Genomic DNA, 26,449 nt, shown 5'->3' with positions numbered 1-26,449 from the left:
TTGCCTAGTGGCTACCATAACAGATAACACAAATACCAAATATTTCCATCGCTGCAGAAAGTTCTATTGAGCAGCACTGCTCTAGAAAATCTAAAATCTAGAGTCTTCACTATGTAAAAATCTGTAGTTTATAATCTAGCACTTACCCCTGAGTTAAGATATACTATCTGGTAACTGCATATTTGGTTTAACTGCATTGGCCCTGTAAGAACTGCTTTTATTACTTGCATTTTGTTGTTATACCACTGAATCACACTAAAGGATGGTGTTAAAAAGCAGCTTTTTGAAATCAGAAGCTCTATTTACTGTAAAGATGGTAAGGATACTTTTTGATATATTAGAGTTCCATGAGAATTTTTTGTCATTCTATCAGGAATAGTGATATTCCTGCAATGAATGGAATTTTCAGCAATGATGGAAATGTTCTATACTTATGTTATCCATTTTATTTTTTTTTTTAATTTTTTTTTCAACGTTTATTTTTTATTTTTGGGACAGAGAGAGACAGAGCATGAACGGGCGAGGGGCAGAGAGAGAGGGAGACACAGAATCGGAAACAGGCTCCAGGCTCTGAGCCATCAGCCCAGAGCCCGACGCGGGGCTCAAACTCACGGACCGCGAGATCGTGACCTGGCTGAAGTCGGACGCTTAACCGACTGCACCACCCAGGTGCCCCATATGTTATCCATTTTAATAGCCACTAACAAATGTGACTATTGAGCACTCAAATGTGACTAGTAAGGAACTGCACTCAGGAAGATTCTAGATTCTATTTCTGCATTATCCAATATGATAGCAGTTAGGCACATGTGGCTATTTTAAATTAAGTGAAATTAGAAATTTAGTTTGTGTTTCTCCTTCCTATCTTAGCAACAGTTTTATCTTTATTTTAGGGACACTAATTTATGTCTGATCACATTTCCCTTTTTTCACTGAATGTTAGAAAACAAAGGCAAATTTTTGGCCTTTCTCTAACACATGAATTCAAACTTAAAACATGCCCCTTTCTGGTACAATAAAATTTATCAAGAGTCTCTTAATGTAAGTTTGTTGGTGACCAAGAAGAGAGTCTTTATAAACAGAAAAAACTACTTCATTAATAACACAGTACTTTACTTTTTAATTAATGTTTGATTTACTGAAGTACAAATATAAAAACCTAGTTTTCCTTTAAGTCTTCATCTATAAAATGCATTTTATTTGAGAATCTAGTAACTTTTAACACACTTTCCAGGTGCTTTTGATAGCTGATCAACTCCAAGAGAAAACAAACTCAATAATCCTATTATAAACTTGGGTAATTAAATATTCTCACATCCATAAACTGCATGTATAAATTTACTATATTCTATTTTAAACACTTTAATTGCCTCCAACAAGTAAACCTTGTAAGAGCTGTACGTAAATACATTAGAATAAAGTTCTAAATATAATTAACATTAAGCTCTAAATATTCTCATGGTTTCTAAATTTAGCCAAATACTTGCGCCTCTCAATTTATAAAACAATTACACAAATACTCACTTTAAATAGTATTTACAAAACTAATTTGTATTCACTTTAATAAGGCCTAATTCTCTGAAACACAATATTTTGAAGACCAAGTACACTGATTATTCCTAAACTTAATACAAAAATACTAAAACTAAACATTTAATAAATTTTATCATTCCTATATTTACTTCTAACCTTATCATGGATAAAAGATCCCTTAAGGAAAATAGCAATTCTCTAAGTGTGGTCCTCAGAACAGCAGCACCAGCATTACTTGGTAAAGTGTTAGAAATGTGAATTATGGGGGCGCCTGGGTGGCACAGTCGGTTAAGCGTCCGACTTCAGCCAGGTCACGATCTCGAGGTCCGGGAGTTCGAGCCCCGCGTCGGGCTCTGGGCTGATGGCTCAGAGCCTGGAGCCTGTTTCCGATTCTGTGTCTCCCTCTCTCTCTCTGCCCCTCCCCCGTTCATGCTCTGTCTCTCTCTGTCCCCAAAATAAATAAATGTTGAAAAAAAAAAATTAAAAAAAAAAAGAAATGTGAATTCTGGGGCCCAACCCACAAGCACTACTACTACATCAGATATTCTGGGGAAGGGGCCCCTCATTTTTGTTTTAACAAGAATTTCAGGTGATTCTGACACACACTAAAGTCTGAGAATCATTGCTTTACTATAGCCTCAAATATTCAGAGGCAGTTTTGTCCTGAAACAGGTAATACAAGACTTCCAGTGATCCCGTGAGATGAGCAGCAATTCTAAAATAGGGAAATCTACCTCATACTTGAGAAGGAAACGATATTATGAGCTCAAACTTACCATCAGTTACCATCAGAGCAGGTTGAGATTGTGTATCAAGGTGAGGTTTTTCTCTCTCCCACAGTTCCCACCTTAAGAAATGAGACTAAGTACAGACATCTAGGGTCACCCTCTTCCACTGACCAACACTGTGAGTTTTGTTTTGTTTTTTAAATAGTCACTGCAACAAGTGGCCCTCCAAATCTTTTAGAGGCACTTGGTCTTTTAGGGGTTCAAGATAAACTATTATCTAACTCTTATAGATAATCTGCATCTGCAATTTCCAACCTAAAATATATCTAAGTTTTCTAACATCTTCATTGGATTTTGCTTTTTCAACTCATTTAAATTATCTATCGTAAAGAAGCTTCAATGACAATCCATCCTAGCCTTTAACTAATTTAACTTGTCTTAATTTAACATCATAGATGATAGAGCTCTATGTTCTTCTCACATTTTTTTTCCCAAGAAAGCTATAACTCTTAGAAATATACTCAAAGATAACATTCAAATGGATTCTAGAGTCTCCATCCCTTACTTCTCTGTCTGGCTGCGTTTTTCATCAGGAAAATAGGATAGCAGTACCCACCTAGCTTGCAGACTTGTTATTGTTAGGATTAAATAAAATATTCGCTAGTGGCCGCCCCAATGTTCTTGGCAGTTTTATGCTTGTTGCTGTTTCCTCCTAAAATATAAGCGTTTTAACTGCTAAAAAATGAAAATAAAATTTAAATAGGACTGAGATGTATTTAAAGTATACTGTCACCAAGTGGGAAAAGTTGACATAGCAAGGTAGTTTGTGGTAATAACTGTATCACAATAAACTGAGACTTAAACTTGATAAATCTTATTTACACTTATTTATAACCATATGATCTAGTAAAGTGAATACTTTCAAAGGCTTCATAGTATAGGCTTATGGTCATGCTCCCAAACAAGAACAATACTCAAGGTCCAAAAATTTTTCTTGAATCAAGTCATAATTGACTCTTTAGGTAAAAACAAGAATTGCAACATGTTTCTTTCAAACTGTTATTAACTATAGCAGTGGTGTGATAAGCTCCTTAATGTGTCCAACCCCAATTATGGTTTTCTTGGGGGCAACTATATAATGTTGGGAGTCAGAAAACACTGAAAGCTAGTAAGAGCAAAGGCAGCCACCTAGGAAAGGAGTAAAGGCATCAGTAACACTAACAGTCCAGTAAGTGGTTTGTTTACAGAAAAGAGTAAAATCAAGAATTTTCAACCAAAATTTTATCTAGTTCATCCTTAATATGTCAACAGGAATGCTATTTTACCAACATAGCTGATTTTATCAACTGAACACGAAATGGGGCAAGATCACTAACAACAAACGGGGTCCCGAAGTACATCCAATCTACAAGGGGTCTGTACAAGAAATACTGCTATAGTACATAGGAGACTTTAAAGAACTGAACGAAGGGTGAGAGACAAAAGGAACCTTAGGCAGCTGTTATAAACATCTGAAATAAAGGCAATCACAAACAGTAAGGGCAAAAGAAAACCTTCAGACTGACACTCATTCTGACACACACACACACAGAAAATAAAACACCCTATATCCGAACTTCATTGGGAGTAGGCAGCTGCAAAAAAGAGAGTTCTCATTTTAAGCAAGGCTAAGCAGAAACTAATAAAGCACAACCTATTTTTTTTTTTTTTACCTATATATACATGTGTTGCCTCTCAAAAGGAGTCAATCTAGGGAACTAAACTTACTCTAAAAATGATGGTCAAATTATTCCTGGGGCACTTATTTCTTGAACCGCCTTCAGAGCCCCGTAGGCATAACTTCATAGATCCACAATGTTTTTATACCCAAATGCTATTTTCTAGCTTTACCACCAGTCATTTTCACTAGTTGTGTTCTAAATGAAAAAGAGCTCTGAAATTGAGAACCTTGAGAATCATCTCATCAGCTTCATTTACAAACAAGAAAATATAGGCCCAAAGAGATTAAGTAAAATTTACAAATTCTTTCAGCAAGTTAATGACAGGCATACCTGCCCACCTAACTGTAGTCATAACTGGGACATCACAAGGCCTCTCCAACTTGTGTCAGAGATCTGGGGGCACCATAAATATTAAATAATGTGCCATGAGTTGATAAGGCAGCTTCAATACAAGAGGAATTTTGAAACTGCAGCTCTGAAGGAGAGTGTCAGCTATAGCAGTCTGCTCAATAAATGTTTTCCAATGAATGAATCGGATATATATGTTTAGGCTCATTAAAAATACCTATCATATTCCTTCCTGCTTAAGTTCCACCACATAGTTCTGAATTCTCCATCCATCTAGAGGTTGGTCACATATCAACTGTTTTCAACCAGGCAACTAAAGGCTCATTTTCAAACATTTTAAATTTCGGGGCGCCTGGGTGGCGCAGTCGGTTAAGCGTCCAACTTCAGCCAGGTCACGATCTCGCGGCCCGTGAGTTCGAGCCCCGCGTCAGGCTCTGGGCTGATGGCTCGGAGCCTGGAGCCTGTTTCCGATTCTGTGTCTCCCTCTCTCTCTGCCCCTCCCCCGTTCATGCTCTGTCTCTCTCTGTCCCAAAAATAAATAAACGTTGAAAAAAAAAATTTTATAAAAAAAAAAATTTCAGTCATCATCCTTGGTCCCACCTTTAGAATTATGCATCTGGTTAACACTCTTCAAAGCACAAATAAAGTAGCCCCTTCTGCGTTTTCTAATTCCATAAACAGGAATTCTAAAGATAGGTTATATAAAGTGAGAAAAAAATATTTAAAGGGGCCATGCTAAAATTAAGATTTTAATATTCAAGTTTCTTCCAAGCTTCACTTACACACCTATACCCACAGATCTATAGATGTGTCCACCTTTTCACTGCTTTAAAACGAACAGCAGAATGTGGAGTGTGGATAGATTTTACACTGAGTTCCTCTGTCCACTCTAAACTCTCGAGTGTTCCTAAGTTTACTCTCCTAACAGCAAAGTGCGTATTAAAACAACTAACAAAAACAAAATACAAATAACTAGGAGAGGCTTGCCACTTTATTAACTTAGAGGAGGCCAATGACACTGGGGCAAGTTAACCATACGCAATACCTCTGCAAGGAGCGCTTTTTAAAATTCCATAAGGCATCAATATTGTGCCTCCGTGACCTTTTTTTTTTTTTTTTTTCTTGAAAGAACAGCACGAAGACATTATGACGAAAGAAAACTAACCTAAGAGCGGGTACAAGTGGTCACTGGGAAGAAAAAGTTTCTAAGTTCTGCCATCTCAAGACAACACGCACGCAGCCTTTCAAAGTACAGGACACAAAAATCAACTTAGGTTCCGGTGTCAATTACGCGTTTTCTCTTCCAAAGCTATTAGAAGTGCTGAAGTGAATCCTAACAGTTGACAAATATCAAATAAAAACACTGACTCAAACCAAAACCAAGCCAGGCACGGCGTTCTTAGCCATCTCAAAGACGAAAAACACCGGCAGGGTAATTGGTGCCGTAGTCCCCTCCCAGCGGGAGGGCAAGAAGGATGGCTCGTACCCTCGAAACGCTTGGCGGGGTAAGCACAGCCGAGTCAGGTGAAGAAAGCAGGAAGAGCAGAGCAGGAAAAGCTACGACGCACACAGAAAGTCTTCCGTCCCCGGAGCGGGGCGAGTCCTTCCCTCCTCGCCCCCTCCCTGCCTCCCGCCCGGGCACACCTGCCAACGCCCGGCCGCGCGACCCCCGCCCGCTCAGTTCGCGTCCGGCGCCAGCCGGGGCCGCGCACGCCCACCCCGAGCCCTGACCGCCGCCCCCACCCTCAGCCCCCAGCCCGGGTCGGCCGCGCGGGAGGCGAAGGAAGGCTGGGCTCACCAGGTCCCTCCGGGCTGGACGGCGCCGGGGGCCGGTGGGGCGGGGACCCGCACCCGGGGTCCCCCTGGGCGGGCTCCCTCAGGTAATCCTCGAAGCGCACCTGCCGGGCTTCGCCGCCACCGCCGAAGCCCCACAGGCGGTTGGCCGTGCCCCGCAGAAGGCGCCCGCTCTTCCCCGTGAAAGTGGTCAGGTAGTCCATGCCGCCGCGGGGCAGGGGCCGAGGAGGCCGGCGGTTTCTGTGGCGGCGGCGGCAGCCACTGGGTGCGCGCCTGCCCGCCCCTGCGACCCGACCCGGGGGCGGTGGCTCCGCGCGACTCACAGGAGGCGGGGAGGGGGAGGGGGCTGCCCCAGCTTGGCCTGGGGGCGGACCATCAGGAAATTACGCATCGGGGGGAGCAGAAGCTCACAAAAGTTTTGAAAAGTTTTTCTTGTGGCTTCCAAACGCCAAGTCAGGTAGATCTTAACTTGTGAAGTAAGTGCATTCTCACTGGACCAGACGCAGGGACGAAAAGCCCGCAGCTTTTAAGCAAGCCAGACCGGTTCTATCTGCTCCTCCACCCCCCCGCCGTTCGGCCCCAATGGAGTAGGCCTGCCCCGCCCTGCCCCGCCCCGCCCCGTCCGGACTCGACCGGACTTTCAGGACGGCTTGGGAAAGGGGAGGAGGGTGAGCCTTAGGGCCCTAGGGCTGAGCTGGGGATAGAAACGGTCAAAATGGCCCAGGGGAGACTTTGCTGAAGTTGCACAGAGTTTGGGAACGTAGGAGGGCCATGTCAAAAAGTTTGCGTGGGGGGGGGGGGGGGGGGGTGTAAAGAGGAGGGAAACAATTCACTTGAAACTTTTGCAGCTTGTAATTGAGGGGGGCGGGGTGGGGGTAGACAGGAAGGAGGGAAGGTTAGTTTTAACATAAAATTTCAGTCATAGTTAAAATAAAACCAACCTAGAGAAAATGCTTCTTAGGAAGCATTATGAGACCACATTCGTAGACTAAGGCATTAATAGTCACGTGTTAAGTTCGTTGTAGCATTATGAACTGATGCTAGTTTGACATTCCATGAATCTGGTCCTTTAAAGCAAGGTAATTAAGGGCTTCAGTGTGCAACCTTATCCTCCTTTAGGCAAAGAAAGAGCAATGACTTTTGACACATTTACTACACGATTTTGTTTCCTGTGGGATCTGGTTATTCTCTTCAGTTCACATCTGTTTATATCACTTCTAGTTTTTCTCACGCATTAAATAAATAAACCCTCTTTTTTGGAATTACCAAGTTATTCATGTCTGTGAAGAAACGTTTTGAATTACTTAGGGGTTGAAGAGTTGATCATAGCAAATAATAGAGTCCAGAAAATCTTTAAGGAATTTAAGCTTTTTGTCAAACCATAAAGATGATCCTCTCCTCCCTTTTTCTAATTGATCTTTTTCCCACCATCACCATTTTCAGATTAAATTCTTACAGGAAAAACTTCACCATTCTAACAAAGTATCACCTTTATACCTGGTTAAAAATACAGAATGTTGGGGCGCCTGGGTGGCGCAGTCGGTTAAGCGTCCGGCTTCAGCCAGGTCACGATCTCGCGGTCCGTGAGTTCGAGCCCTGCGTCAGGCTCTGGGCTGATGGCTCGGAGCCTGGAGCCTGTTTCCGATTCTGTGTCTCCCTCTCTCTCTGCCCCTCCCCTGTTCATGCTCTGTCTCTCTCTGTCCTAAAAATAAATAAATGTTGAAAAAAAATTAAAAAAAAAAAACAGAATGTTTGGGCTGTACCCCCCGAGTGTAATTCAGTGTTTGTGAGAAAGGACCCAGGAATCTGCATATCCAGCAATCGTTCACGTGTTCAGAGGTGCTGCTTGGGAAAGCACTGCCTTCTGGACCTCCTATGGGACCCATGTGGTGGAACGGTAAGTGGCTCCTAGTTTTTCCGAGATTTCCATTTGATAAGGAAGCATTACCACCCTTAGCACCACTTGTAAAATCTCACAGAGGCTCAGTAAGCTTAAAAATTGCATTGGAATGACCTAAGTCAGAACCTAATTCTGATAAACTAAACTGAAATTCTTTTTCTAAGATATGTTTTACATCTTGAGATTTATCATTTAGTTTGTGATAATCATATCCAAAATAGTGTTTGAGTATTTTACACTTGATTAAATCTGCACTTCTACATCCAACCTTAGCAGGAACCTGTACTCTACTAGATCAAATACAGGTGTACAGGCAGTTAACCCATGAATTTTTTCTGCTTCTGTTTCATGGAAACCTAGAACTGCAGGAGAAAAAATGTATAACCGTGATGGGCTTTACAAATTTTGATTTAAACACAACTAAGCCCTAATGTCTCCAAAATCCTTTTATTCATATAGTCTATCAGCTTTTTTATTCTTCATATTTGTTGTCTGAACCATCACTATTCCCCTGAAGTTACTAAATTCATCATTACAAAATGTTACTGTGCCTTCTGTATGTAAAATCATAGGCCACCCAATATGAATACTCTCACTTTTCTTCCTTTTTTCTCTTCCATCTACAACAAGCTCATCTCCATTATTTTGCTTCAGAAGGAAGGAAGTCATTACTCCTGTACATGCTGTTCCTTCTCCAAATTAACTCTTGATCTTAGTCTGGTTTATGTTGTCTATGACTTGCCAGCCTTATTACTTCTCTCTTGTATTATTTTCTCTCTCCACTCTGGTTTCTTCGCCTTTATTCCACCAGGATAACCCACATAAATCCTTTCCATCCTTAAAAAAAAAAAAGTCTCTTTATACCATGCTTGCCTCATCCAGAAACCTTTGCCTCATTTAAAAATACCTTTATTGACATATGATTTACAAACCATATAATTCACCTGTTAAAAGTATACGATTCAACGGATGCTGTATAGTTTCACGGTTGTTAAACCATCACCAAAATCTAATTTATCAACATTTCTATCACCCCCCAAAAAGAAACCTCTTACCTATTTGCAGTCACTCCCCATTCCCACCCCAGGAGTTGATGACCACTAATCTACTATCTGTCTTTATGGATTTGCCTTTTATAGAGCTCATACATATGGAATTATATAATATCTGGTGTTTGGTGTCTGACTTCTATCACTTAGCATAATGTTTCTGAGACTTATACATGTTATAGCAAATATTAGTATTTCATTCCTTTCTATTGCAAATAATATTCCATTGATGGATATATCAAATTTTATTTATCCATAAACTGATGAGCATTTGGATTATTCTCAGTTTGGGGCTATTATGTATAATGTTGCTATAAACATCTATGCAAATTTTTTTATGGATATATCTTTCATTTCCCTATATACACAATACTGTAAGCTTAAGTTCTATAACATGATGATTTGATACAAGTATATATTGGAAAATGATCACCATTTTCCTCCATCAATGCCCACAATTCTTTTTTATTTTTGGTGGTGAAACATTGAAGATTTATTCTCTTAGTAATACTCAAACATATAATACACTATTGTTAACTATAGTCATCATGCTGTACATTGGATCCTCAGAACTTACTCATCTTAAAATTGGAAGTTTGTACCATCTGAACACCATCTCACCATTAACTCCAACCCCCATCTCCCCATCCCCCTGCGACCACTATTCTACTCTCTCTTTCTAAGAGTTCACCTGTTTTCAATTCTACATGTGAGATCATACAGTATTTGTCTTTCTTTGACTTCTGTTTCACTTAACATAGTGCCCTCAAGATCCATCCATGTTGTTGCAAATGACAGGATTTCCTTCTTTTTAAATGACTAATATTCCTGTGTGTGTGTGTGTGTGTGTGTGTGTGTGTGTGTGTGTATCACATTTTCTTTATCCATTCATCCAATGATGGACATTTAGGTTTTTTCCATGTCCTGGCTATTGTGCCTAATGCTGCCCGTGAACGTGTGAGTGCAGATACCTCTTCAAGATGGTGATTTCATTTCCTTCAGATGCATACCCAGACATGAAATTGCTGGATCATATGATACTTCTAGCTTTATTTTTTTGAGGAACCTACATACTGTTTTCCACAGTAGCTGTACTAATTTATATTCCTACCAGTAGTGCACATGTTTCCCTTTTGTCCAACAGCCTTGCCAACACTTCGTACCTCTTATTGTTTTGACCATAGTCATTTTCACTGTTGTGAGGTGTTATCTCACTGTGCTTTTGATTTGCATTTTTCTGATTACTGATATTACACATCTTTTTGTGTACCTGTTGGCCACTTGTATGTCTTCTTTAGAAAAATGTCTGGTCAGGTGTTTGCCTGTTTTAGCATTGGATTGTTTGATTTTTTGCTCTTGATTTTTATGACTTCCTTATATATTTGGATATTAACCCCTCATCAGATAAATGGTTTGCAAAGGTTTTCTCCCATTCCTTAGGTTGGGTTTTCATTTTATTTATGGTTTCTTTGGCTGTGCAGAAGCTTCTTAGTTTGATACCCTACTGGTTTATTTTTGCTTTTGTTGCACGCACTTCTGGTATCATATCCAAAAACATCATTGCTAAGACCAATGTCAAGGAGCTTTGTTCCTGTCCCCCCCCCCCCCCAGGAGTTTTACAGTTTTAGGTTTTACGCTTGCATCATTAGTCCATTTCTAGTCATTTTTTGTGTCTGACTTAAGGTAGGGATCCAATTTCATTCTTTTGCATATGAATATCCAGTTTTCCCAACACCATTTACTAAGGAGACTGTCCTTTGTTCATTGAGTATTCTTGGCTCCCTTATCAAATATTAGTTGACTATGTATGGGTGGTTTATTTCTGGGCTCTTGATTTTTTTTTAAGTTTATTTATTTTGAGAGAGAGCGAGTGAGTGGGAGAGGGACAGGGAGAGAGGGAGAGAGGGAATCCCAGATAGGGTTGATGCTGTCAGCACAGAGCCCTATGTGGGGCCCTACATGGGGCTCAAATCCACCAATCAAACCATGAGATCATGACCTGAGCCAAAATCAAGAGTCGGACTCTTAACTGACTATGCCACCCAGGTGCCCCCTGGGCCCTTGATTCTGTTCTGTTGATCTATGTGTCTGTTTTAATGGCAGTACTATACTGTTCTGATTACTATAGGTTTGTATATAGTTTAAAATCAGAAAGTATGATGTGTCCAGTTTTATTCTTCTTTCTCAGGATTGGCTATTTGGGGTCTTTGCAATTCCATATGAATTTTAGGATTGTTTGTTTTATTTCTATGAAAAATGCCACTGGACTTATATAGGGATTGTATTGAAAATGTAGAACACTTTAGGTGGTAAAGGAATTTTAACAATATCATTCTAATACATGAACACAGAATACCTTTCCATTTAATTGGATCTTCAATTTCTTTCCTCAATGTCTTATAGTTTTCAGAGTTGAGATCTTTCACCTTTTTGGTAAATTTATTGCTAAGTATTTTATGGTTTTTGATGCTGTTATAAATGGGATCATTTGCTTTATTTCTTTTTCAGATAGTTCATGGTTAGTCTATGAATGGAACTGCTTTTCTATATTGATTTGTATCCTGCAACTTTATGAAATTTATTAGTACTGACAGTATCTTCATGGAGTCTTTAAGATTTTCTATAAGATCATGTCATCTGCAAATAGAGACAATTTTCTTTCATAGTTGATTGCCTTTTATTTCTTTGTTTTGCCTAAATGCTCTGGCTAGAACTTCCAGGACTATGTTGAAAGGAGTGGTGAGAGCAGGCACCCTTGTCTTCTTCCTGATCTTAGAGGAAAATCTTTGAGGCTTTTACCACTGAGGGTGTTGTTAGCTGTGGACTTGATATGGCCTTCATTATGTTGAAGTACATTTCTTCCATACCCAATTTATTGAGAGTTTTTGCCATGACGGGAGACTGAATTTTTTCAATTATTTTTCAGCATCTATTGTGATGATTGTGTGATTTTTATCTTTCTATTAATGTGGCATATAACATTTATTGATTTGCATATTTTAACCATTCTTGCATCTCAGGGTTAAATTCCCCTTGATCATGGTGTATGATCTTTCTAATATGCTACTGAATTTGGCTTGCTAGTATTTTGTTAAGAATTTTGCATCTCTAGTTATTAGAGATATTATCCTGTAGTTTTCTTTTCTTTTGGAGTCCTTATCTGGCTTTGGTATTAGGGTAATGCTGGCCTCATAAAATGAGTTTGGGAGTGTTCCCTCCTCTTCAATTTTTGGAAAAGTTTAAGAACTGGTATTAATTCTTCAAATGTTTGACAGAACTCTCCGTTGAAACCATCTGGTCCTGGGCTTTTGTTTTTGAGATGTTTTTGATTACTGATTCAGTCCCTTACTCATGTTTGGTCTGCTCAGATTTTCTACTTCATCATTCAATTTTAGTATGTTTCTAGGAATTTATCCATTTTTCCCAGGTAATCCAATTCTAGGCATATAATTGTTTCTACGGGTCTCTTAAGAACCTTCATGTTTGTGTGTTATCAGTTATAATGTCTCCTCTTTCATTTCCAAATTCACTTTTAGCTGTTTACTCTTTTTTTCTTGGTCCAGCTAAAGGTTTGTCACTTTTGAATTTGTCACTAAAGGTTTGTCTTTTCTATTGATTTTCTGGTCTCCATTTCATTTATCTGCTGTGATCTTTGTTAGTTCCTTCCAACTTTTGAACTAAGTTTGTTCTTTTTCTAGTTCCTTGTGGTATAAAATCAGGTTATTTATTTGAGATCTTTCCTTTTCCTTAAATTTTTCTATAAAATTCCCTCTTAGTACTGACTTTGCTGTTCTAATAGTTTGGGTATGTTGTGTATTCCGATTTTCTTGTTTCAAGATACTTTTTGCTTTCCCCTTTGGCCCCCACTGGTTGTTCAGGAGTGTGTTGTTCAATTTCCAAATATTTATGAATTTTCCCTCCAGTTTTCTTCCTGCTATTGATTTCTAGTTTCATAAAATTGTGGTTGGGAAAGATATTTTGTATAATTTCAACCCTTTTAAATTTGCTGAGACTTGTTTTGTGATCTACCATATGATCTATCCTGGAGAATGTTCCATGTGCACTTGTGAAGAATGTGTATTCTGCTGCTGTTGGATGGAATGTTCTGTATATGTCTGTTAGGTCCATTTGGTTCAAAGTATAGTTTAAAACCAATATTTCCTGGTTCATTTTCTGTCTGGCTGATCCATCCATTGTTGAATGTGGGAGATCAAAGTTCCCTATTATTACTGTACTGTTATCTATTTCTCCCTTCATATCTCTTAATATTATTTATTTATTTATTTATTTATTTGGAGAGAGAGAGAGAGAAAGAGAGAGAGCACACACACTTGCATGAGCAGGAGAGGGGCAGAGAGAGAGCAAGAGAGAGGATCCCAAGCAGGCCCCCATGAACTGTGAGATCATGACCTAAGCTGAAATCAAAATTCAGATGCTCAACTGACTGAGCTACCCTGGCACCCCCCACATCTGTTAATATTTTTAAAAATATATCTAGACACTTCAGTATGGGTACATTTATGTTAATGATTATTATATTTTCTTTTTTTCATATTTATTTACATTTGAGAGAGGGAGGGAAAGGGGGGGGCATAACAGAGAGAGATGGAGACAGAATCTGAAGCAGACTCCAGGCTCTAAACTGTCAGCACAGAGCCAGACGCGGGGCTCAAACTCACAATCCATGAGATCATGACCTGAGCCAAAGTCAGATGCTTAACCAACTGAGCCACCCAGGCGCCCCAAATTATTATATTTTCTTAATGAATTGACACTTTTGTCATTTTGTCAGGACGTTGTCTCTCATTACAGTTTTTGACTTAAAGTCTATTTTGTCTACTCTAGGTATAGCTACCCTTGCTCTCTTTTGGTTTCCATTTGCAGGGAATATCCTTTTCCATCTCTTCACTTTTAGTCTATGTTGTTCCTGTAGCTAATTGAGTCTCTTGTGGGTGGCATATACTTGCATTTCGTTGTTTTGTTTTTTGTTTTAAATCAGTTTAGTCACTCCATGCCTTTTGATTGGAGAATTTAAACATTTACATTTAAATTAACAGGTAAGAAGGACTCGATAAGTAAAGGCTTACTGTAGCTATCTTAGAGTTTTCTGGCTGTCACTTAGTTCCTTTGTCCCTTTCTTCCTGTCTTCCTTTGTAAATGGATAGATTTCCATAGTGGTATGCTTTTATTTCCTTCTTTTTATCTTTTGAGTATCTTACTATAGGTTTTTGCTTTGTGGTTACCATGAGTTTCACATAAAACAACAGATTATTTTAAGTTGCTAATTTAAGTAGCATGTAAAGACTCTACACTTTTACCCCTCCCTCATTTTATTTATTTATGATACCCCAATTTTAAAATGTGAATCTAGTAATAAATTATTGTAGCCATACTTATTTTTAATACTTTTGTTCTTTAACCCTTTTATTAGGGATAAGTGATTAATACACCACTACATTACAGTATCAGAGTATTCTGAATTTAACTATATAATTATCTTTGCCAGTGTGTTTTATATTTTCATATGTTTCTGTGTTACCAGTTAATATCCCTTCACATTTCAGTTTGAAGAACTTCTTTTGGCTTTTTTTTTTTTTTTTTTTTAGGGCAGATTTAGTAATGAACTCCTTCAGTTTTTATTTGTTTGGGAAAGTCTTTAACTTGCCTTATTTCTCAAGGACAGGTTGTTAATTCATGGAAATAACGTGATGTGTACCTGGCAACTGTTTTCTGTGATAGAAATGTCAGCACTCAAATTTCTGATGTGATAAACAGAATCACTGATAGAATCAATAAAGTGGACTGACACTAAACAAAGAGGTTTTGTAAGTGTTAAGAAACAAAGGAATGAATTTACTATTCACTTAGTATATCTACATCTGCTAGTAAACCTAAAGCCTAACTTAGTGGATATCCAAATTGGTTCCCCCTTAGTGCATCTTTCTCCACTAAAAGGGTTTCACTAGCATTCAAACTTCCTATCATATGAGAAGCACCTGTGTCAAAATTACCACAGAAAGGAAGAGAAGGTTGTTTGGATACAACCTTGATCAAAACAATAAAAAGCATTTGATAAAGACTTAATTTAACAGAATAGGAAAGAACTTACTATTGATTAAAAACAAATTCCCCTCTAATAGATGCCAATCCTGAATATAATCATTACAAATCCTACTAAAAACCAAGTAACTTTTGCTCAATTTGAAAACTATCTAAAACGTGTTAACTACTACACTAGTCAGAAAACAAACAAACAAAAACATATGTAGGTAATCAAATCAAGCAAGGACCTAGGAATAACATCATTGAAAATTATAACTGAAACTTAAGTCACAGTAACTCACATCAACTTGCCATATAATTATTTGAGGACTATAATCAAAGATTATAATTATGTAATTTCAGCCCCAAATATTCCATACCTGGAATGTGGCAGCTTCTGACTCTTGGATCAATTTCACTTAGCTCTTTGAAAAAATGCCAAGAGATATTACCATTTATAACCAAATTTGTAGAAACTTACAAGGCTTTAAAAGTCTTTGGGATCAATGGCCAATCAAAATCCCCACAGAGGAATGTTATGTTATGAAGGCAAGTATTTGCAGTCTCTTTCCACTGCAGGTTTCTCTTCCTGTTTGTACTCTGTGTGAGATTGTAGTAGAGTGTTTATTTCTACAGGTGGGACTGTATGCATAGCCATGAAGTAGTCTACTCCTTGTCTCTATCTTTCTGGACTTTTCCTCTCTACCCTTGATCCACCTTTAATTCTATATTAGGTCTTTATATGTTGCTGCAGCTTCTTATTTGTGTTTATTGAATAGAATTTTGATATTTCATGTTCTTAATCCACAAAGCTGATAAGTGAAACATGTGGATAGGTAGTATGTTAAATGCTTTATTTTAATGTATTAATTTTAGTTATTAATATTAAATATTTTAAAGTTAGATAACAGTTATATTTTGGAGTGGTTTTAGGTTACAATGTATTAGAAATAACTTCCCTCTCTTTGTATTTTTTTAATGTATTAGAAGAATGTAAATGCAAAAACAAAAAGAGCAAAATAATTTGGGAGAAACCTAAACCTGTTGTTAGTTATTACTTTTATGCCAATTGGCCAAAATGCTAATTTCCAGCTTCAACTTACAGCTGCTAACTAGGTAGTTTTGTTTTGTCTTTTTTGCTATTGATGGAGGAAAACTGAACCTTGGGCTCTATCAATACAAGAAAAAACAAAGTATGGCATTAAAAAGAGAACCTGCCTTTGGGGCACCTGGGTGGCTCAGTCAATTGAGCATCCGACTTTGGACTTCAGGTCATGATCTCCCTGTCTGTGAGTTCGAGCCCCGCATTGGACTCTGTGCTGACAGCTCGGAGCCTGGATCCTGCTTTGGATTCTGTGTCTCCTCCTCTCTCTGCCCCTCCCCCACTTGTGCTCTGTCTCTCTCTCTCTCTCAAAAATAAATAAACATTAAAAAAAAAAAAAGAGGGGGCGCCTGGGTGGCTCAGTCGGTTAAGCGGCCGACTTCAGCTCAGGTCACGATCTTGCAGTCCGTGAGTTCGAGCCCCGCGTCGGGCTCTGGGCTGATGGCTCAGAGCCTGGAGCCTGCTTCTGATTCTGTGTCTCCCTCTCTCTCTGCCCCTCCCCCGTTCATGCTCTGTCTCTGTCTCAAAAATAAATAAAAAACGTTAAAAAAAATTAAAAAAAAAAAGAGAACCTGCCTACATGTTCATCCATCTCTCTTAAAGAAAGTGTTAGGCAGCAATGCCAAGTTCGTTCATATCAATATTCCACTTATTTCAGTGATGGTACACAAACAGCAAACTGATAAATGCTGAGCATGTTATTTGAAAGAAGAGAACCTCCTCTTCCCAAAGTGTATGGGGATTCCCTGACTCCCCATTTCCCCATCCCAAATAGCATTCGGGAGAGATGCTAATAATGCCAGGTGAACTAGCCAAAATTCTGGCAGCATATAGGAAGAGAAACCCAAACTTGGATGGTCAATCCTTAAATGATCCAGCACTGACTAGATAGGCTTTATCTTCAAAAGAATCATGCACTGGCTATTTTCTCCCATGGCAGATCTACTCTTAAATCTTGCTTTTCTCAGAAAGCAGCAGACGGCAGTGTAAGAGCCAGCTCTATACAACCAACAGCATCAACAGCAGTGGCATGCAAACCATTTATTAAGTGAGGTGACAGACTGGTTGGCTGGCCTCTTTGGTCTACCCTACTGATTTTCTGGGAGGAAATTCTTAAAACATAAAGAGAAATTTTAGAACAATGTTTTTAGGCTCTGACTGAGCTGGTCCTGCTAACACACTGCATGATATATAAACACATATATTTATGTTTGCTCTGTATGTTGTGTGACGTGAAATCCCAGCTTCTAGTTTCTCCTCTTGAATCCAACTCCAACACCTGCAGCCAGGGCAATCTTAAATCCACAGATCGAATTGTTTCTCCTCAACTTTAAAGACACCCCTTGTTCATAGCAGCAGCAGCTTCCTGTTGATAATGAGAATCAGCTGTGAAACCTTTTTCAAAATGCAAATTTCCCAACTATATCCCCTCGTGCTGGGTTCCAGGGTTGTGAGGTGGGATTCAGGAGGCTACATTTTTTGATTATGAGCCATGTAAATTTCTTGGTTATGAGCCATGTTTGAGATTTGCTCCTCTGTAGTTCTTCCAGGTGCTTCTGCATATTTAGCTCATGAGAATCGCACATTAACTTCTAAAATAAGGCCATACATAAGACTAGTTTCTGGCAAATACTGAGCAGAAGTGACGTAGGTGTTTTATCCTCACATGTGTAAAGAACACCCTCTGTCTAAAATGTAGGGAATGTTTTGCACTCCAGACTCCTCTGCCCCTGCCTCAGCAGCCAAGGATACAGCTACTAGATGGTGACGCCATCTGCAACAGCCTAGATCCCTGAGAAACTCAGTGGATCAGAACTCCTCCTCCCTAACCTCAACCTGAACTGGACATGTATGGGCAAGAAATAGATCAAGAAATAGACACTTACTACAGCAAGCCACCCAGGTCTGGAAGTTCATTTGGTAGCATAAGCTTAGCCTGCCTTGACTGATACAAGGGTATTGCAAATGCTTACTTTACATTATCTTGATCACACATGCCAAATTAATATTGGTTCCACCCACTATCTAAAAGTAGAGCATTCCTGGGGCGCCTGGGTGGCTCAGTCGGTTGAGCATCCGTCTTCAGCTCAGGTCATGATCTCGCGGTCTGCGAGTTCGAGCCCCATGTCGGGCTCTGTGCTGACAGCTCAGAGCCTGGAGCCTGTTTCAGATTCTGTGTCTCCCTCTCTCTCTGCCCCTCCACCGTTCATGCTCTGTCTCTCTGTCTCAAAAATAAATAAATGTTAAAAAAAAATTTTTTTTAAGTAGAGCATTCCTATTAAAACTTTCATACGTCTTAAATGGTGTAAAGGAAAAAAAATTACCATTAATTTATATGGGAAAAATTTTGAGCATTCCCAGAATAACCAAAAATATAACCTCTCTGGCCTTGCTGATATCTTAGGATGCATCCTGCCAATGGATGCACAAAATAAATCAAGATAAAGCACAGATGCTCACAGACACAGTTTGAAGCTACAGCGGTTTGATGCTGAGATGCTATGTGTAGCTCCCTGGAAAGGAGCTTGGCGGGCCGCTCTCCCTGCTGGGAGATCTAGTGCCTCTGTAGAAGCTCGTGGCAAAACAAATGCTGAATGCTGTTTTCACCTTTGCCTTTTGTCCATACAAACCCTCTTTGGAATTTTTCTGGTTATTGAAAACAAGTATTAATTAATGTAGGTAGGTCTCATGTAAAGGTGAAGTGATGTAACCTGAACTTTCACAAAGCAGGGGATGCCTGTATACTGAAGATTAGCTGATTTATGTCTCTCATGTCATTTTCATATTCTGGTAAGTATTCTGAGGTTGCAAGACTATTAACTTCTTTGTCATTTCAAATATGCATGTGAGTAAGGTTTTTCTTGACATTACACAACCAAAAGCAAACAACCAAAACACAGTAAGTAGGATGCTGAGTCTCTGATGCTAGAAAGAATCCATCCATCATCTGTCATTCCCAATTTAAAACTGTAGTTTCATTTACAGCTTAATTCTCTCAAGACATGCCTTTATAATCAGAAAATATAAATTTGAACTTGTAAAATACGTGTATGCTCACAAAGTGCCATTTTTATGTTTTATATATTGGTTTTATGTAAAACTTTATTAGAAAAAGCTTGAAAAGAATTGCTTTTAGAACTACAAAGCATAAGTCTCAATTGCCTTGCACATGGATGCCCTTAACATATTAATAGCAACCCTATTAGACCTGAGAGAGGCCTTGGTGTTTATCTACTTGAGCCTTTTATTTTTATTGATTTGTTAGCCAAGGCCCGGATTCATCAAGTGAGTCTCAGGGTCATACACTTGGATCAGAACACAGCCAGAAGAACCCAGGGTTTTCCTACAGAGAATGCTGCCACATAAAGTGCTCTATCTTTGGGATGAGCAATTATTTGTGACTCTCTCAATTTATCCAAACGTTTGTTGAAGTGGCATGATGTCCCATAAAGTGTTTTTCAGATGTGAAAGCTAGGGCAAACTATTGATTTATTTTTGAGATTTAGCTTTCTTATCTGTAAAATAAGAGCAAATAATGCCTATCTTATAGCTGTGCTGCGATTAGAAAGGAAATGTACAATGTTAGGCCTGCTGTTCTTTGGCCTTAAACGAATTTAGATTTATTACCTTCAGATAGCAGCCTATACTTCCAGATCAGGTATGGTCCATGGATCAAATCTGGCCTGGCACCTGTTTTTATACATTTGGTTTTATTGGGACATAGCCACACCAATTCATTTATGTTTTGTCTATGGCTGCTTTGGGGGCTATGACAGCAGAGATGACTTGGGACAGAGACCTTATGGCTCAAAAGCCTAAAATATTTACTCCCTTGCTATGTTCTGAAAAATTCTGCTGACCTGGGTTCTAGGTTGCTGAGATCATTTTGAAGCTCCTCTTGATTCTTTTATTGACAGTATCATTCCCTGTCTCTTTCACTGAGTCAGCCTCAGATTTGTCTCCATTCAGGCTGTTCATAAAAATGTTTAATGAGACATGGGGAAGGAGAGGTCGAGGCACACCACAAGACGGCCTTCATGGCTGACAATGATTACCACTCACCGGACACAGTTACCTGAAGAAGTATGAGCCCGCTAACGGATAAAATCACCTAGTTCTCATTTATCAACAATGCTGTGTATTGGTTAAATGCCATTCTAATACGTAGAAGAAGAAGAGGTACAGACCCCTCTTTTATCCCCTCTCAAGTGCTTTCAAGCCTATGTTTTCCTATATCCTTCAACTCCACTTCAAATTTCAAATTTGGATTATTCATCTAGCTATAGTTTTTTTTTGGCAGATCTCCTTTTATCTGGTAGAGACTGGCTAGCTGTTATCCAACCTCATTATTCTTCTTCCTGAGCACACTACATTTCCCAGCTGTCTTTCAATCGGGTGGCCAAGGAACTAAGTTGTAGCCAATGGAAGGATCGCAAAAGTCATGCATGCTACTTCCAGGCCTGGCCCACAAGAGCATTGGTGACCCTCCAATTGGTGACTTTTCCTTTTCATAGCCTGGAACCGGATGAGCATGGAGACCTGAGAAGCCATTTATTAAAGATGGCAGAGCCACAGAGAGAAAGAACCTAGGTCCCTGAATCCATCCTTAGAGGGCAGCCACCCATCACTAAAGAACACCAATTTTGGACTTCAACGTGAAATAAATTTTTATTGTATTTAAGCCATTATATACGAATTTAGATTTTTGCTATGAAAGAGTACAATTTTAACCAATACACTTATTATTACTATTATATTACTACCAAAATATCACATCCTAACAACTCCATTTTCTGGACCAACAAGCTACAATTCATGTAAAGTGGATGTGGGTTGTCTTCCACTATATTCTCACCTGCCATGGCCTAAAAATGTCCATTTGACTGTTTTTGTTTTGAATTCTAATCGAGAAAAATAAAGCAAAACAGGCATTGCACTTGTTTTGGCTTTTCATAATTTGTTAAACAGTGCACATCTTCCTCAAAAAGGGAGCCTCACACTTCCTTCTTGTTCTCTTTTACTCTAGGACTTCCCTTTCCAACAGAATGACCCTAGTTAGCTAGTTTCTTTAGTATTTACAAAATCCCACTCCATGTTGGCCTTTCTGACACTCTGTGTACAGTTTTATGCCATCCTTTTACTTGTCCTTGGTAATATGTGCTTCCTACTTTCATCTCTTCTACGAGCTAAGCTCAGAGAACATCTTGTCAGGTCATGCTGCTTTCTCCTCATTTTGCTGTCACATTAACATTACTCATGCTTTGTTTGAACTTTTTTTGGAATGCCACCATCTTTCATGAAGGCCTTAGCTCTAGTCTTTGAAGTCAGATTAAAATGTCTTATTTGTTTATTATCTGTCTCTCCCTACTAGCATTCAACAAGGACAGGGACTCCCTTTACTGCTTAGAACATGGCCTGGCACATAGTCGGCACACAGATTAATTATATTTGTTGAATGAATGAAATCATGTCCATGTTTTCTCTAAATCTGATCCTAACCCACTTTTCTACAACTTGAGAGTCAGATGTAATTAAGTCGAGCTTACTTCCTCTCTTCATTAACAAGGAATATCCATTTCCAATACTTTTCTCTCCAAGGGTGGTTCTCAGCCTTGGCTCCGCATTTAAGAATTCTTATGGAGCTTTTGAAAATCCCAATGTTCAGGCCATACTCCACATCAATAAAATTCAAATTTCTCACAGATAGGATACAAACATCATGGAGAATGCCCCGCGGGGAGATTTCAGTGTACAGCCAAGACTGAGAATCACTGCAGGGTTCCTGTTGTTTTTGTAATACAGTCTTTTCTGTTAGTGAAAATCAAGTCCAGACATTAGTGAATATTATGACAGTATCGTGTGAGGGATTGTTAGTAATAATGAACATATATCGATTGTTTACTATGCCAGGCATCATAGTAAGAGTTTTTTCATACATTATTTCCTTTATATCTCACATCTGCTTTGCGAAGGAGGTTAATGAACACCCTCCTCCCCCTTTGCAAATACGGTTATGGGGTCAGAGAGGTTAAGGAAAACAATACTGTCATTTAGGTCAGTCAAGAGTCTCTCAGGTGTTTGCTCTTAACTTACTGATACTACAGCACAGGGGTTTTCAGTCAATTTTGCCTCCCAGAAGGATTTTTAGATTAAAATACAGGACTCCTGGTTAAATTTGAATTTCAGGAAAATGGTGAATAATTTTTTTAGTACAAGTCTATACCAAATGTTGCATGGGACATACTTAAACATTAAAAAGTTACTTGCTGTTTATCAGAAATTGAAATATGCCTGGGCATCTTCAATTTTCACTTGCTAAATCTGGCAACTCTACCCCCAGGGAACATTTAGCAATGTCTGGAAATATTTTGGGTTGTCAAACTGAGGGTGTACTACTGGCATCTAGTAGGTTGAGGCCACTACTGGCCACTAGTAGGTTGATGCTGTTTAAGATCTTGTAATGCTCAAGACAGCTGCCACAACAGAGAACCATCCAGCTTCAAATGTCACTAGTGACCAGGCTGAGAAGCCCAGATCTAGTGGATGTTGGGAAAGATTAAGCACTCCCGTAACATCATCATGCCTCTGGCAACATTTATGGTCTGTCTTCAGAAAGCGTTATTTCATCCTGTATCTCGCTACAATGACATGTAAGATTCTTTTGCATTTGCACTTTGGTAAGTTGTGCATGGAGATACCATGCACCTCTTTATCTCATTACAGAGGTGGGGGCAATCTATTTCCACTTCCTGACATCTCTTTCTGTGCTTTCTCTTTCAGCCTCACTTTTTCACTCACAGCTTCCAAATCTATGCGGTCCTAGTTAAGACACCCTACGCTCTGAAGTCCTCCTTGTACCGATTTGACTTAGCTGCAATTAGCACAGAGAAATCTGGGACTCAAAGAAAGGTGTGATAAAACCCCATATGGCCAAGGGAGAAGAGAGCTGCGTGCAAAACGGTTTATTGCTAATGGAATGATGCTTCTTTAGCTGGCAAATCTGCATGTTGTGAATGCCATTAGCATGATGGCAAGTTTTTGGTAACTTCTAAAGTTGTACTACCTTGCAGATGTTTTTCCAAAACTTTAGCAAAAGAATATTGAAATGAATTTTATAAATGATTTATAAATGATTTTATAAAACATGCATATTAGCTTGTTGTGAATAAATCTAAGTATATGTGCTTTATCATATACATATTTTCTTGTCTGAGTTTGGAATGTGTAAAAAGTATGTTGGGTATTCTTTCAAGTATTATGATCAAATATAGAGTGCATTTGGTACAAAGAGTTTTGAAGTGTTTCTTCATGAATTTGAGTTTAAACATTGAATCATGGGCCAGAATTTGAATTTCAAAAGATTTAATTTGTTTTTCTCAGATGTAACTTTAATATACTCACTTTAGAGTATTTCTAAGAACTAATTTGCAAGGTAACAGTTGTCAATTTTATGCTACCAAAGGTTAGAGCTTATTTAGCAAAGTAAAGATCTCTTGCTATTCAGGCTTTTAAAATATATATACTTATTTCTATTGTTTTTAAATTGAGGATTCTTGTGCTTAAAAGACATAACGCTCACTACTTATGTCTCCAAAAAAGAAGAGACCATGACTTATCCAGAGGTCCACATATCCTTAAGGTTCCAACAAGGAGTATCTGCATCAGCAAGGGGAAAAAGATAATTACTACACAAATCTAATATACAGTGAATTGAAATACACACACACACTTGCAATGCATGTGTCATATAGTTGATATTTAAGAAATATGAATTCTTTGCACCCCTCCAAAATTTGATATTGAGTGTCTATAAGATAGATATATGTAAGTATGCATATTCCCGCCTGTGGATGTTAATGGTATAATGAGAGAAACAAAGAGAAGCAAGGAGGAACACTGCCTTCGTAAATATAATGCTTACTCTTTGATTTACCAAAGATAAACCAAAGTAGGACACTCAAGATCTTAGAGTCCCTGGCAGTGACAAATGGCAGGGAGGCTATAAAGTTTTGTATACCTGCTCCCAAAGGGCTCTGTGACTATCTCAATTATATTTATCTTACCACACTAATTATTTGTTTATATGTCTGTTTAATTTGTTTCTCTGTCTCTGAAACTATTAGTACACCTGTCTACGTTAATATGACTTCACTACTGTCTTCTAGTGCATTCCAGAAACTTCCTGAATGAGACATCAAGTTTCAACAGGAAGCATCAGGCAATAGTTCACACACGAGAATTCTCTGAACCCATTACATTAAACTCTCGTCTTATTCTACCAATTCTAAACCATCATATCATAAACTATCATATATATCATAATCATTACCCAATCTTAATCAAGTTGTTACACTGAAAGAGCTGCCTCAAACTTGAAAATCTCAAGTATACCAACAATTTATGCCCACCCTCCCAGGCACTGTTTAGGTGGTATTCTCCTTACCTCAGTACTAACTCAGCTCTGTCTTACCCAAAGTGATTTCAGTGATATTTTGGGGGCCCACTTTTGACACCTGCACTAGATCATGAATTCCTAATAGGCTGGGCCTGTGTCTCATTAATCTTATCTACAGGTTTTTACACAGTTCCTCTGAGCAGGTAGTTCTCACAGAGTCTGTAGACCAGCAGCATCAGCATCATCTGGATGGAATCTTTTAAGAACTGCAAATTCTCAAGCTCAACCTTAGCTCCACTGAATGAAAGGGTGGGTGGCACCCAGCAATCTGTGTTTTAGTTCTCTAGGTAATTGATGTACTGTCAAGTTTAAGAACTACTGTAGATCACAACCCATAGACAGTTACAAGAAAATTACAGAAAAATGTGATGAGTGTGTCAAGGAAGGTATAGTAATTCCTACTTAAGGTAGATAAAGTACAACATGGGTTCTGGAGGAAGTGACAATTTATCAGAGACTTGAAGGATTAGAAGAATTTGGGAATAAGTAGTTAACTAAGGCTGCATAAAGTAGGATTTAAGGGTGCTAGACTGGATAACAGAAAACAGTGAAAAGAGGCTGAAGTTAAAATGTGAATGTCTACCTAATGAGTTTGGACTTCTTTCTGTTGATAGTAGGGAGTCACTGATAATATGGTGCCCTTCGGGAAAGAGTATTGTAAGGGGGAGAAAAAACCACAACACTGTGTTTTAGTGTAAAACTATTCAGTGTCTAGAGTAAACTCAGCTAGATTATCTGATTTTGGCTCCATGGAAGCTACTTTATAACTCTATAAATTGTAAAAACTGACAGCACTCCAAAATAATTCCTGTCTATAAACAAAGACATTATTGTCTATGCGAATTCTGTCCAACAGACTGAATTGGCTTTCTTTACCAGCAGTGGAAGAATGTGCCTCAATCTGCATATTTATTTCAATAATCCTGATCTATTAATATGTCTATTTGGATTCTCCTTTCAACTGGTTATAACATCTTACTGATATCAGTAACACCTTACTGATTAATGAGTTAAATACAATATTTAATGTATTCATTTTTACATCTGTCTTGATTTTACACCTTTTTTTTTCTTTGGCGGGGAACTTATCCTTAAATAGTATCTTCTTACTACCTTATTTCTCTGATAGAACTCTTTGAGATATACACACTGTACAAATGCATACATTAAGCTCTTTCTTTTGCTGTAGTAATATTCTTTTAGAATACAAAAGGGAAGGGCACCTGGGTGGCTCAGTCGGTTGAGGGTCTGACTTCGGCTCAGATCATGATCTTGTGGTTTGTGAGTTCAAGCCCCACATTGGACTCACTGCTGTCAATGCAGAGCCTGCTTGGGATCCTCTGTCCTCTCTCTGCCCCTCCCCTGCTTGCGCTCTCTCAAAAATAAATAGACGTTTAACAAAATTTAAAAAATAAAATACAAAAGGAAATAAAATTTTTGCCATTTTTATTAATTCTTTGGACTATGAAACATTGCATCATGCTTCCTCTCAAATCCATCTACAGTCATAAGGACATTCTAGATCTTTGAAATATTGTCATATTTAAAATTTTTTTTTCAACGTTTATTTATTTTTGGGACAGAGAGAGACAGAGCATGAACGGGGGAGGGGCAGAGAGAGAGGGAGACACAGAATCGGAAACAGGCTCCAGGCTCCGAGCCATCAGCCCAGAGCCCGACGCGGGGCTCGAACTCACGGACCGCGAGATCGTGACCTGGCTGAAGTCGGACGCTTAACCGACTGCGCCACCCAGGCGCCCCAGAAAGATTGTCATAT

General features: G+C 38.8%; 1 protein-coding gene across 8 annotated transcripts in view; it reads right to left on the bottom strand.

Moving 5' to 3' along the window:
- The window catches only part of OXR1 (oxidation resistance 1), a 463,965-nt gene that overhangs the window by 69,538 nt on the left and 367,978 nt on the right, over positions 1–26,449 (bottom strand). For 2 of the 8 annotated variants that reach the window (XM_043601588.1, XM_043601590.1), the window contains exon 1: positions 6,129–6,452. The exons of 3 other annotated variants lie outside the window; for them this stretch is intronic. In XM_043601588.1, coding sequence (XP_043457523.1) covers positions 6,129–6,327 — 199 coding nt within the window. In that variant the 5' untranslated portion in view covers positions 6,328–6,452. Of the gene's footprint in view, positions 1–5,816; positions 5,919–6,128; positions 6,453–26,449 lie in introns of those variants that run through there. 3 more of the 8 variants (XM_043601592.1, XM_043601594.1, XM_043601593.1) reach the window with 3 other exon arrangements.

The sequence above is a fragment of the Prionailurus bengalensis genome, chromosome F2, assembly GCF_016509475.1.
Source record: "Prionailurus bengalensis isolate Pbe53 chromosome F2, Fcat_Pben_1.1_paternal_pri, whole genome shotgun sequence".
NCBI classification, from domain to species: domain Eukaryota; kingdom Metazoa; phylum Chordata; class Mammalia; order Carnivora; family Felidae; genus Prionailurus; species Prionailurus bengalensis.
This window is presented reverse-complemented; position numbering and strand designations above follow the sequence as displayed.